Source organism: Pinus tabuliformis, chromosome 3_1 (assembly GCF_031772625.1).
Source record: "Pinus tabuliformis cultivar Carrire ecotype Pingquan chromosome 3_1, CPIR1, whole genome shotgun sequence".
NCBI lineage: Eukaryota > Viridiplantae > Streptophyta > Pinopsida > Pinales > Pinaceae > Pinus > Pinus tabuliformis.
In genome coordinates this window covers 734,920,109-734,933,485 of record NC_142301.1, presented here as the reverse complement: position 1 = coordinate 734,933,485, position 13,377 = coordinate 734,920,109, and the positions used below count along the sequence as shown (strand labels likewise).

The 13,377-nt window shown below is 38.8% G+C and overlaps 1 protein-coding gene across 1 annotated transcript; it reads right to left on the bottom strand.

Annotated features, from left to right (window-relative positions):
• Window positions 1–7,100: 7,100 nt before the first annotated feature.
• On the bottom strand, window positions 7,101–7,973 carry LOC149189421 (exocyst complex component EXO70C1-like). Its single transcript, XM_089410230.1, has one exon. The coding sequence runs from the start codon at window positions 7,971–7,973 to the stop codon at window positions 7,101–7,103; it is 873 nt and encodes a 290-aa protein (XP_089266356.1).
• Window positions 7,974–13,377: the final 5,404 nt, after the last annotated feature.

The window sequence follows — 13,377 nt, the reverse complement described above, 5'->3', positions numbered from 1 at the left end:
AGTTAAGCTCTAGTTGGACCTATGCCTTTCTATGCGTACCACAACATCCATACTCTTGAACACACATGCATGGGAAGCCTATATACTTGTGATGATATGCGGGAGCTCTTCATAGTTCTGAATCTGACTCCTGATACGTGCCTTCAGCTCGACCGCATTAGCCTTCATCATCTTAGGCAAGTGAAGCGGGGCTCCCTTGTATCTCATCATCCATGTTTGCATGTAATCAAAAACAGCATGCAAGTTCGTCAAGATAAATGCTCTTCTAGAACATCACTGCTGCCATCTGTTGAGATGGACGACTGCCTTATGCACGGTGCCAAACTTGGAGTACAATGCTCACATAACTACGTCAAGGGTCAATACTTCATCTAGTATTTCCTTCTTCAGTTTAGCTTGGGTGGACGTTGTCAACAAATCTCATCCTTGCTTGGTCGTCTATAGTTCCTTAGCCATTCATTCATTCTCAACTATCAGAAAGTGAACACTTGAGCTCGTGGCTTCGGCATACACTCTGGTTGCATCGGCAAAGGCTGCTGGATGTTTGCACACATCAGAAAGGATCACTCATTCCTCAAATAAAAGGTAAAAAGGGATCTTATAACCAAGCAAATAGAGAGAAATGAAAACGTGATCATTTATGTATGAGATAAGGCCAAAAAAAATAAATAGACAAAAGGTAGAGATGTAATAAAATGATATCCACTATATTAGGGTTTTTATTTTTATTTTTATTTTTTAAACTATCGGTAATTTGGGCAAGACTTAAGATCAAATCTAGCACTTGCCACTATAACACCAAGAGTATATCCAACAACTAGGAATTTATGACTTGCAAGAGTTGAAATTCCATGAGGGTGGAGAGAGCCTACCCCATGAACCTTATCACATCAAGCCAAAGATGCCACCCCATGGGATTTGAAACCAAATGGAGGGGATAACATCCCATTGTGCCAATCACCCGGTCGTCCAATGAGGAGACTTAAAAAATGGTGGAGGGGAGGGGAGGATAGGGAGGTGCAACATTAGGACTTCCTAAAAGGTTACCCATCCCAATACTACTCTAGCCCAAGTGTGCTTAACTGGAAAATTTTGATGGGATTCAGTGCATTAATGTTGGTATGATCACAACCAAGATAATTTTAGTTTCAGCTCCATGTTCCATACTTCTTATAACCTCACATACTTCTTGGTTGACCCACGGGAGATTTGAACGTTGCATCTCATGGTTTACATAATACCTCATAACATGACATTCACAAATTGAGTGATTTCCTAATCGAAAAAGTTTATAAACTTTAATAAGATATTTTAAAATTAATTTAATAATTTAAAAAACAAATCTTATAAAAAACTTTTAAAATGTGGTAGATGATCTTTTCCCTTCACCCACACATCTTTTGAAAACAATGGTTCCTAGCAAATCTTTCAACAGATGTGTAACCAATCAAGCACGGATGGCAACATATGCAATTTTTTGGTAAATGAAGGATAACATCAATGCTTTTGGCATTTAACTCCATGCTATGAATGTTAAGTGTGAAGCCAAATTCATGCAAGATTCTAGATCCTTCTACACCGCCATTAGTTTCTAGATCTTCATCTAAATCACATGCAGGATTCTAGATCCTTCTACACCGCCATTAGTTTCTAGATCTCCATTTAAAACACATGCAGGATTCTAGATCCTTCTTCAGCCTCTGTAAATTTGTAATTCCTATAGTCAAGGAATGCAAGCCAAGGCTCAAGCCTGTTATGTAATGCTAAGTGATTTCTGTTCTCCAATTATTGTTTTATCTATTCCATTGTTTCTGACTGAGTAATCTTTTTGTTTCTCCATTTGTCTATCTCTGAAATTATTCTTTGCTATTTTCGTCTAAGTCTCTAAGTATAAATCTGTTGCGTGTGATGTATGTTCTGAACTAACAACTGGTATCAGAGCTAGGGTTGAATATCCACTGTGTAAGTCGCTTAGTGCCATCGCCTTACTCTGGCAGTGTTCGTTAAAACATTGGCTGTTACCTTTGGAGCTACTGAAGGATCTTTCTAAGAAATAGCTGAGGAACACTGGAACTAAAAGACAGTTGCTGCAAGAAAAACAAGGTCGTGGACCTATGTTGAAACGTGTTGCTGGAGTTTGAAACATGGAGATCCGTGGAGATTGGAGTTGAAACGTGTTGCTGGAGTTTGAAATGTGGAGATCCATGGAGATTGGAGTTGAAACGTGGTGTTCGTAAGTTTTTTTTACATCAAGCTTGCACGTATACGTTAAGTTTTTTTCTCAAACCAACATATGTATGTATGAAATGTGAAAAGGTTAAAACATTATATATGTTTTTTTATATTTATTATGAAACATATATAATTATATGTTGGAATTTTGAAAAGTATATTTTAAAAGGAGCAGGAATTTTGAAAATGGTATTTTAAAAGGAGGAAGGTCATTATTACTAAATTTTAAAGAGTAATAATTAAAGTTTTATTTTTAGGTGGAGTTTTTGTTTTTTGGCATAAATATATTGAAAATGGAGACAAGAGTTACAGATATGGAGAAGTTGAGCGGGGCTAATTTTTCCCTATGGAAATTACAGATGGAGGATAGACTGATTTTAAAGGATCAATATTTGCCGATTGAGGACACAACAAAGAAACCCTCATTGGTGACAAATGAAGAGTGGAAAAAACTAGATAGAAAGAGGATTGCAACAATTTGCTAATATTTAGGAAATAATGTTTATTTCAATGTGTCTGGAGAAAAGATGACATAAGGATTATGGAAGAAGCTCCATGATCTATATGAGAAGAACACGACATCAAACAAAGTGTTCTTGATGAAGAAGCTTTATAATCTCAAAATGAAGGAGGGTGCTTCAGTTGCTGAGCACTTGAATGCATTTAATATTATTACTAATCAACTTGCCTCTGTTAAAATCATTTTAGATGATGAAATTAGAGCCATTTTTCTAATGTGTTCTATGCCAGATAGTTGGGAAAATTTAATTGTAGCTATGAGCACTTCAGCAACTACAGGGACCTTGAAGTTTGATGATGTCAGCAACAGTTTAATGAATGAGGAGCTGTGACGCAATTCAATTGCGGAAAACCAGGGAGGAGAGGCTCTAGCTCTAGCTGATCGTGGTAGGAGAATGGATCGAGGCCAGCAAGGGCGATCAAGATCGAGAGGCCGATCAAAATCAAGGAGAGGCAGGATCATCTGCTTTCATTGTGGCAAACCCGGGCACATGAAGAAAGAATGTCGATTCTGGAAGAAAGGACAAAAGGATTAGAGACCGTCCAGTACAAATCACAAGTCATCCAGCACAAATGAAGGTGAGACTACTGCTGTAGCACAGATGGTGATGTGTTGTTTACTGTTTCAGTAGAGGATGCATGTGTATATACATATAGCAGTAGCTTTGATTGGATCCTTGACTCTGGGGAATCTCACCATGTAACCCCATGCAAAGATAGTTTTGTTTCATATAATCCTGGTGATTATGGTAGAGTGCATTTGGGGAATAATCATTTTTGCAGTATTTTTGGAGTGGGAGATGTCCAGATCAAGATGAAATACGGACAAGATATATTTTTGAAATAGGTCAGGCATGTACTAGAAATGCGCATGAGTTTAATCTTTATGGAACGACTGGATGATGAAGGCTATTCCACAAGCTTTGGAAAATGAGGCTAGAAAATTAGCAGAGGAACATTGGTCGTGGCCAAAGGAACCAAAACAGGAACATTATACACATTGAAGACACAGATAGGGAAATCAGGTTTGGCTGTTGTCACAAAAGAAAGAAATTCAACAGATCTGTGGCATAAGCATTTGGGTCACATGAGCGAGAAGGGCTTAAAAATCCTTGTTGTTAAAAATTTATTGCTAGGTTTGAAATCCTACAATTTTGATCTTTGTGAGCATTGCATATATGGTAGTCAAAGAAGGGTTTCATTCCTTAGAGGTGGCCATGGCAGAAAGAAAAATGTGTTAGAATTGGTACACTCAGATGTGTTTGGGCCTATTAACATCAAATCATTAGGAGGATCATCATATTTTGTAACATTTATAGATGATGCATCCAGGAAGGTTTGGGCATATCCTATGAAAAGTAAAAGTGAAGTGTTTGGAATATTTCAAAATTTTCATGTTGTTGAAAGAGAGACTAAGAAATTGCTCAAGTGTTTAAGAACAGATAATGGTGGAGAATATTGCTCAGATGCATTTAAGGAATATTGTAACAGGTTTGACATAAATCATGAGAAGACTGTGCCTGGTACTCCTCAATAGAATGGTGTCACAGAAAAGATGAATCACACCATTATGGAAAAGGTGCGAAGTATGTTGTCCAATTCCGGTTTGGAGAAGAATTTTTGGGCTGAAGCAGTCAGGACCGCTTGCTACCTCATAAATAGATCTCCAACTACAGCCTTGGATGGTGGTATCCCTGAAGAAGTTTGGACTGGTAAGAATTTGAATTATCCTCACTTGAAAATCTTTGGATGTGAAACATTTGTACATATTCCCAAAGAAAATAGAACTAAGTTAGATGATAAATCTATGAAATGCATATTTTTGGGATATGCGGATGAAGATTTTGGTTATCGACTATGGGATCCAGTTAAACATAAAATTATTAGAAGCAGGGATGTTATATTTAATGAGTCAGAAATGTTCAAGAGGATTGTAGCTGAGTTGGAGGTCAAGAAGGTTATTGACACCAGCAGGAAGACATACCACCAATACAAGAAAATGAACAGAAAATTCAGGAGCATGAAGAACAACAAGTGGAAAATGATAAACAACAATAAGAAGGAATCTTGTAGGAACTTTTACAGGAGATTCAACTTGATAATGCACCACCACATTTGGTTCGCAGATCCTCTAGGCCTTATAAGCCTTCACAAAGGTATCCTCCTTCAAACTATATTTTGTTGACTGATGAAGGTGAGCCTAATTGTTTTCAAGAAGCTTGTAAAGTTGAGCACAATGAAGAATGGAAGAAAGAAATGGAAGAAGAAATGAACTCTTTGCTGGAAAATAAAACTTGGGAGTTGGTAAACCTCTCAAAAGGTAGAAAGGCTCTACAAAACAAATGAGTTTAAAGGATTAAGCATGAAGGTGACGAAAAGAAGGAGAGGTATAAAGCAAGGCTAGTGGTGAAAGCCTTTGCCCAAAAAGAAGGTATTGACTTGGGTAGAAAATTTGCAATGAAGGATTTGGAACCAACACAATAGATATTGGGCATGCGGATTATACGTGATAGGAAAAACAAAAGGTTGTGGCTCTCACAAGAAAAATGTATCAAGAAGGTGCTTGACAGGTTTAATATGAAGGATGTCAAGCCAGTTGGTACACCCCTTGCAGCCCACTTCAAGCTGAGTACTGAATTATGTCCTAGTGATGACAAGCAGAAAGAAGAGATGAGCAAGATTCCTTATGCTTCAGCAGTTGGTAACTTGATGTATGCCATGGTATGCATACGACCAGACATTGAATATTCAATGGGAGTAGTGAGTAGGTTCTTTTCCAATCCAGGAAAACAACATTTGCAAGCAGTAAAATGGATTTTGAGGTATCTCAAGGGTACTAGTCATTATTGTTTATGTTTTGGTCATGATGAGACTGTGGTTGAAGGATTTACAGATGCAGATATGGCTGGAGATATGGACACCAGAAAGTCCACCACAGATTATTTGTATACATTTGCAGGTGCAGCAGTATCTTGGGTGTCAAGGCTACAAAGAATAGTAGCCCTTTCTATAACAGAAGCGGAGTACATAGCTGTAGCAGAAGCTTGTAAAAAGATGTTGTGGATGCAGCGATTCCTAGGAGAGATAGGAATAAAGTAGGACAAGTATGTGTTATATTGTGATAGTCAGAGTGCCATTCACTTGGCGAAAAACCTAGCATTTCATCAAAAACCAAGCACATTGACTTAAGGTACCATTGGATCTAGCATGTGTTGGAGGAAGAACAATTATCCTTGGAAAAGATCCATATAAATAGGAACCTTGCTGATATGCTCACTAAGATTCTACCACGAAATAAACATGAGTTATGTAGAGGCAGGGTAGGACTCGGTGTGACTTGATTCATATTTGGCTTCAAGTGGGAGAATGTTAAGTGTGGAGCCAAATTCATGCAAGATTCTAGATCCTTCTACACCGCCATTAGTTTCTAGATCTCCATCTAAAACACATGTAGGATTCTAGATCCTTCTTCAGCCTCTATAAATTTGTAATTTCTCTAGCCAAGGAATGTAAGTGAAGGCTCAAGCTTGTTATGTAATGCTAAGTGATTTCTATTCTCCAGTAATTGTTTTATCTATTCCGCTGTTTTTGACTGAGTAATCTTGTTGTTTCTCCATTTGTCTGTCTCTAAAATTATTCTTTGTTATTGTTGTCTAAGTCTCTGAGTATAAATCTGTTGTGTGTTATGTATGTGTTGATCTAACAATGAAAAACTACTACCTTTGTCCATGGAGCTCATGCATGTGTGGTGATGGTTTTCATAGATTATGATTAAACAAAAAGCTTGTATAGAGCACAAGCAAGGAGTCAAGTATTCACATTGCGATCAATGAAAAGCTACTACCTCTGTTCGTGCAGCTCATGCATGTGTGGTGATGGTTTTCATAGATTATGGTTAAACAGAAAGCTTGTATAGAGCACAAGCAAGGAGTCAAGTATTCACATTGCGAAAAACTCTGACAAATAATTAAAACCTCAAGCCGCATTAGGGGTTTGAGTACAGTAATGTAACTTCCTATCAAAACAGAGAATGCGGAACAGAAAACAGAGAAGCACGAGTAATCATAGAAAAACATGCCAGATAATTGCACCGAGTTTTGTGAGCAATACATGTATGCTGTAAATATTGACATGAGGAATCTATTTTGTGCATAAGCCATGGCAACTGCTTATAACTAACAGTGAAATGTTTAAACTTATATCGACAGATAGATTGCAGTGGCTGCAGGGTCTTAATCCCGAATACCATGTTTTTTCTAATCTGAAGGATTTAAATGTCATGACTGTAATTAGAATCACGAGTATGATGATACCATCCTTCCTTCCTTACTTTTGGGATCTCCTTGAACTCATGGATGGCGGCTTGCTTTAAACAGATTCAAGAGATGAGCTTCCAGGTCGTCAGGTGTGTACTTAATATATCTCTCAGAGTGTCCGCCATTTTCCAAAGATCCCCTGAATCTGCCTAAAAAGGACCGATAGGCTGGTATCATCTTCTCTATGATGGACTTCCTAAGCTCCCCTTGGAGCTGCACATCCGGCACCATCCAACCAGAATGCTTCGTGAGCACATCCTTTATTTCATGATTGAAACCCTTGAATTCATCCTTGAGGGCTTGTTGTGACATCTTGCTCACATGAGTCCCCTTATCTCTCAAACAATCGAGGATCTTCATCCAGGCCCCTCGCTCGTAATTTGCCGCATACTGCCTCACCTTGGTTTGATTCTTGGTCAACCAGCCATGCCCTAACAACCCTAAAAGCTCTGAATCCTTGATCTTCTGGACAATGTAATTAAGATTGTTCATGAGAAACAGGTATGAGAGGGCAACATCCTTGTAGAGCTTAGATGTTTTATCTAACTCACTCTGCAGAATGATGATAATCCAGCCGAGTCTCACGTACAGAACAGATGCCGGGCTGCCCTGTTCTTCACCATCCCAATCCTGGTCTTCAAACAACCCCATGAGACCATTAGGCAACGCCTTGGGGATATCCATGGGGGCATGAGTTGTAATCTTCACGAGGGCATCCTTGTAATCGGACATAAAACTCAGATGATTCATCACATACCTTGTAAGTGGATGAATTGTCCTGCCAGGAATACGGGTCTTTGAGTTCTCCCGGTGGACTGCATTTTGAATTCTATAAAAATTCCCCGGGCTGCCTCCCAAAGTCGAACGAGGATGCCAGAGGCCTGTGTCCTCACGCCTACACAACATTACTGGCAATATATGGTGTCTATGTCGGGCATAAGCTTCGACAAAGAGTCATACATGTCCAGCATCACGAAGAGCCTGTCGCTCAATTTTCTGCCCATACCTAGTGATTCCCCAAAACCTAGCAGCTTCATAGTCGGTTCCTTGGCTACTTCTGCAAAACACAAATCCCTGACACGATTAAACCCAGCAAAGATCCCGTGGCAGAGTCATTTCTCACTTGCGAACAGAATCCTCACTGTAATTTTCATATTTCGAATCCAGGTCTTGATTTTTACTGTCAAGAATTGCCCCCTCTGTCTTGTGCACGTGGCCCTTGCTTAGCTGCTCAACACCAATTTTGTACAGGCACTCTTCAATCACAGACTTTCTAGTCAGCCTGTAGATTCGAACGCACTCTTTCGCATACCCAGAGGTCACCATGCGCTCTGCTATGCTGCGAAGATCGTGCTCGGCATCGAGCGGGATCATGTCGATTTCGCAAATCTCGTCGGCGTTAGAATTCCGACCTCGACTCTCACTGCCGCTGCCGTTGCTCCCGTCTTCTTCCGTCGACCCGTCGTCCGACAAGCCATCTTCTGGCGCCAAGTTCGGCTTGACATTCGCAGTCAGAATTCGGTGAAATTCCCTCTGCAGGCACACCATCGACATCTCCATGAGCCGCTGCGCGCGCACGAGCATGGCCGAGCTGCTGTCCGTTACCAACAGATTTTCCATCAGATGACGGAGATCGTCCACGGCAGCCAGATACTCGCGGGCTTCTTCTCTTCCGCCGTGGAACAGCAGCTGCTTCTGGGACTTCAAATCTCTTCCAGAGATCACTCTTTCGGCTGAGGCCAATTCGGCCTCCCAGTCGGCGGATGCCCGAGGTGTGAGGCCGGGATTCTGATGCCTCATGGCAGAAGGGCGGTTGTCGAAGGTGGGGAGGATTGTGTTCATATCTCTAGTCATGTTGTCAGAGGTGCCCAGAGATTTCAGCAGATGATGTGCCGGGGCCACTATTGTTTCTTCTCCTGCTACTGTTTCTTCTGCCAGGTATAATATCAACTGACTAACCGGAATGCCTGGGAATCGTGGGAAGGGAGAAATCTTGGTTACACAGAAATAATAAAACCCGCCCACAAATCCTGGGTGAATACTCAACTCTCTCTGGATGTTAACATAGAAATCCTGCGTATGAACCCCAGAATGGAAAATGAGAATTTATTATCCAAAGCCTAGAAAACTCTGAGATGGTGATTCACCCGCTTGGTTCTCTATTTGTTGACCTGTAAAGGGTGGACGTCGCGATTCTAGATATGACCATTTTTTAGTTGACCAAAATTCTCTTCGCTCCTTGAATTCTGCGGCGCCTCTATTTTGACGCGACTTAGTTCGTGATTGTTACACACAACTGGTTCGGACACGAAGAGAACTGTGAAGTTGACTTCTTAATCAGTGAACGAACCCGTCAACAGATCGATCGAAGGAGAAAAAAACAAAAGAGAATAGCCACAGAAACTATTTAAATCAGAATCAAATAAGAATCAGAATGGTTCATGGCATCTAATTTTTATTTTTTTTAAACATATTGGAAGACCATAGTGCACATACAAATGTCAACAATCATTAATGTGAATCGCAACACTGTGAAATTTGCAGATATATTTTAATGGTTTGTGACTTCCTTGGATTTTAGATTTGAACTGTTTAATGGCCTCTTTCCTCTCGCACGTAAGCCTGCAGTGAGATTGTGGAGAATTTTATTGCTACTTATTTTAGCAGACTTTCAAATTTTTATAAAAATAAATCGTTCTGTAGTTAAACGTTATTGAGAGTAAACTCACTTTCCTTGTTTAATTAAATTTCATGTTCTTGTGAGTGAATTTAATTTCATTGTTGAGTTGAATCTTATGTCGGTGAATTTACTTAAATGCTCTAGTGTTTACACTAGATGTAATTCTAGTGTAAGTGTTCTTGGCATATATTCTTCGGTGAAAGTGTTCTGAGGCTCGGTGAAAAAGTTAAACACGTACTCTATATATACTTCGGTGAAAGAGTTCTGAGGCTCGGTGAAAGAGTTAAAAACATACTCTATATATTCTTACTCTATATATTCTTCGCATATATTCTTCGGTGAAAGTGTTCTGAGGCTCGGTGAAAAAGTTAAACACGCACTCTATATATACTTCGGTGAAAGAGTTCTGAGGCTCGGTGAAAGAGTTAAAAACATACTCTATATATTCTTGGCATATATTCTTACTCTATATATTCTTCGGTGAAAGTGTTTTGAGGCTCGGTGAAAAAGTTAAACACATACTCTATATATTCTTTGGTGAAAGTGTTCTGAGGCTCGGTGAAAGAGTTAAAAACATACTCTATATATTCTTTGGTGAAAGTGTTCTGAGGCTCGGTGAAAGAGTTAAAAACATACTCTATATATTCTTGGCATATATTCTTACTCTATATATTCTTCGCATATATTCTTCGGTGAAAGTGTTCTGAGGCTCGGTGAAAGAGTTAAAAACATACTCTATGTATTCTTGGCATATATTCTTACTCTATATATTCTTCGCATATATTCTTCGATGAAAGAGTTCTGAGGCTCGGTGAAAGAGTTAAAAACATACTCTATATATTCTTCGGTGAAAGTGTTCTAAGGCTCAGTGAAAGAGTTTGCAAGTTGCGGTGGGCACGGGCGATCTGCAGTCAGTTACCAAACATTACCAAGGGCAGACGGGCGATCTGCAGTCAAGTTTTCTGATATCAGGTGCACACATTCCTTATCTTTTTCTTTTTCTAATACATATTTGCTCATATAATTTCAAATATGAATATTTCACCATAGTTACCAAAGATTACCAAGGGAAGACCTAGCACAGTTACTCTACAAGGCCTCTATGAGTATATAGAGTCTTTAGAGAAACGTAGAGAAGAAAGAGAAGCCAAGCTACAAAAAGAGTTAGAAGCCATGCTGGAAAATAGATTTTCATCTCTTGAAGACATGATCCAAAAACAAACAAAAAATAAAATAGAACTACTAGAGAATAAAATGGAGGCAATGGAGACTAGGCTGCAGGTTATAGAAAAACATAACCAAGATACTAACCAACCATCCAAGCAAGGAGATGCTGATACTTTAGAGAGCCTTAAAATGAAAGACATGATTAAAGAACTAGAAGAAAAAGTTAATAGCCGCCTCACACTAAATAATGTGGTAGATAAGTTAGATATCAAACCAATTAAAGATGAAATGAAAAAATTAATAGAATTAGACCACGAACGTAACAAAAGGGCCTTAAACCTTATAATATTCGGTTTAAAAGAGGAAGTAGATGAGGATACTTTAGCCTTAGCCCAGACAGAACTACATAATAGATTACAAATTGAAACATTGTGTCTCACAGAAGCAACAAGGTTGGGGAAATTAACCGAGAATAAAGGAAGACTAATCCGCATAAAGGTGAGCTCCACTGATCATAAGCACGACATACTTAGTAAAACCTCAAGTCTAAAAGGAACGGGTATATTCATAAATGAAGATCTCATTCCAGAAGACCAAGAAGAATTAAGAAAGGAGGTTCAAAAGGTAAAAGAAGTTAGAAAGGAAGGAAAATGGGCAATAATCAGAAATAGAAAAGCCTTTATTCGAGATAGAAACCAAAAAGATAGTAATCAATAGCAATTAAACATGATCCGGATCCTTTCTTGGAATTGTTGGGGCTTCCCATGGAACAAAGGCCCCAAGCTAAGTTGGATTTCAAATGATGTTGATATTATTTTGCTTGTTGAAACTTGGGAGCACGAAGAATCTAAGGTCCCTAACATAGATGGCTTTACGCTATGGTCTACTTGGAACAAGCGATCCTCCCGTAGAGGCATTGGGGGAATAGCTTGTTACATTAAGAAGAACATCTCCCCCCATGTTAGGATTTATAAAAACGACCCTCACAACCAATATAGTTGGATAGAGATCAAAGACATTAATAATAGAAAGTCCTACATAGCAATATGTTATTTCCCCCCCATTAATTATAACTTCTATAAGAAGAAGAATCTAGATAAAACTAACCCTTACAATGGTTTAGAGAATGATATTTCTAGCCTAAGGAATGACGGTAATATCCTTTTAATAGGTGACTTTAATGCTCGAACTTCAAACAACCAAGCTATTATTCTAAGCAATCATTCCAACCCTAATCATCTTTGGTTAGACGAAGACCCTACTCTGGCTAGCAGGTACAAAAGGAACTCTGAAGATCTCGGGGAAAATTTGTTTGGGTGAGAGCTAGTCAAGCTCTGTAGTGCTCAGGATCTCATAATTTGCAACGGTCTAAAGAAGTGGCCCAATTCTAGCAAGATGACCTGCATCCATGGACTTGGTAGTAGCGTGGTAGACTACGTTATTTCTGATCTCCCATTATACAATGAAATAATAAAATTTGACATCTTAAACGACCACGAACCTGACTCTGATCATAGGCCTTTACTTATAACTCTCAATTTTGTCATGCATAGAGTTCCCATAGAAAATAATACTTATAGCCAAAAGAACTTAATATTTGATAGAAATAAAAATGATCTCTTTCTAAATGAATTAAAAACTAATTTGCTTCCTTTATCTAATATAGACAACATAGAAGACCTCTATCATAATTTTACTACAACCCTCTCATATTCTATTAACAAGTTCTCAATTGAAGTTTCAAATAATAAAAGAAATAGCAAAACCAATCCATGGTATGACAAAGATTGTAAAAGTGCAAGGAGAGCAATTAAGGAAGTTGTTGATGAATCTCTTAAAATGGACAAGATAAAAATATACAAAGCCCTAACTAAAAGGAAAAAGAGGCAGTGCATTCGTCAAAGACAGGATAATCTCTTACACCTCTCTAAGGTAGCTCCTAAGAAATTTTGGAGGCAGATTCTAACTAGGAAGACTAAGGATAATAATAAAATTGCTCTTCACGATTGGAATTCCTATCTTAAAAAGCTTTATGAATCTCCAAATGTCATGGATAATTTGGAAACCCTTCTCACAACGAAAGATGTTTTCTCTTTAGAAGACATTAAGTTTGGGGTTAATCGCCTCGCTAATGGGAAAGCTAAGGACATTGAAGGTTACCAAGCGGAAATCTTAAAAATTGGAGGTCCTGTCCTCATCCCCCACATCCACAAGCTTTTCAATCAAGCAGTCAAGCAAGGGCTCCCTAAACCTTGGACTGAGAGCATCATTATCCCTATTTTTAAAAGTGGGGATACAAATAACCCCTCTAATTATTGAACAATTATGATCAGCCCTCTCTTAGCCAAGTTATACGGTAGTATTTTGGAAAAGAAGTTAAGCATATGGCTTGAAAGTGAAGGTAAGCAGGCTAAAGGCCAAGCAGGTTTCAGAAGGCATCACTCAACAACAGACCACCTTGTT

Bases quoted from the DNA above. Each gene is read 5' to 3' on its own strand.
- LOC149189421 (XM_089410230.1), bottom strand. From the start codon at position 7,973: ATGTTGTGTAGGCGTGAGGACACAGGCCTCTGGCATCCTCGTTCGACT.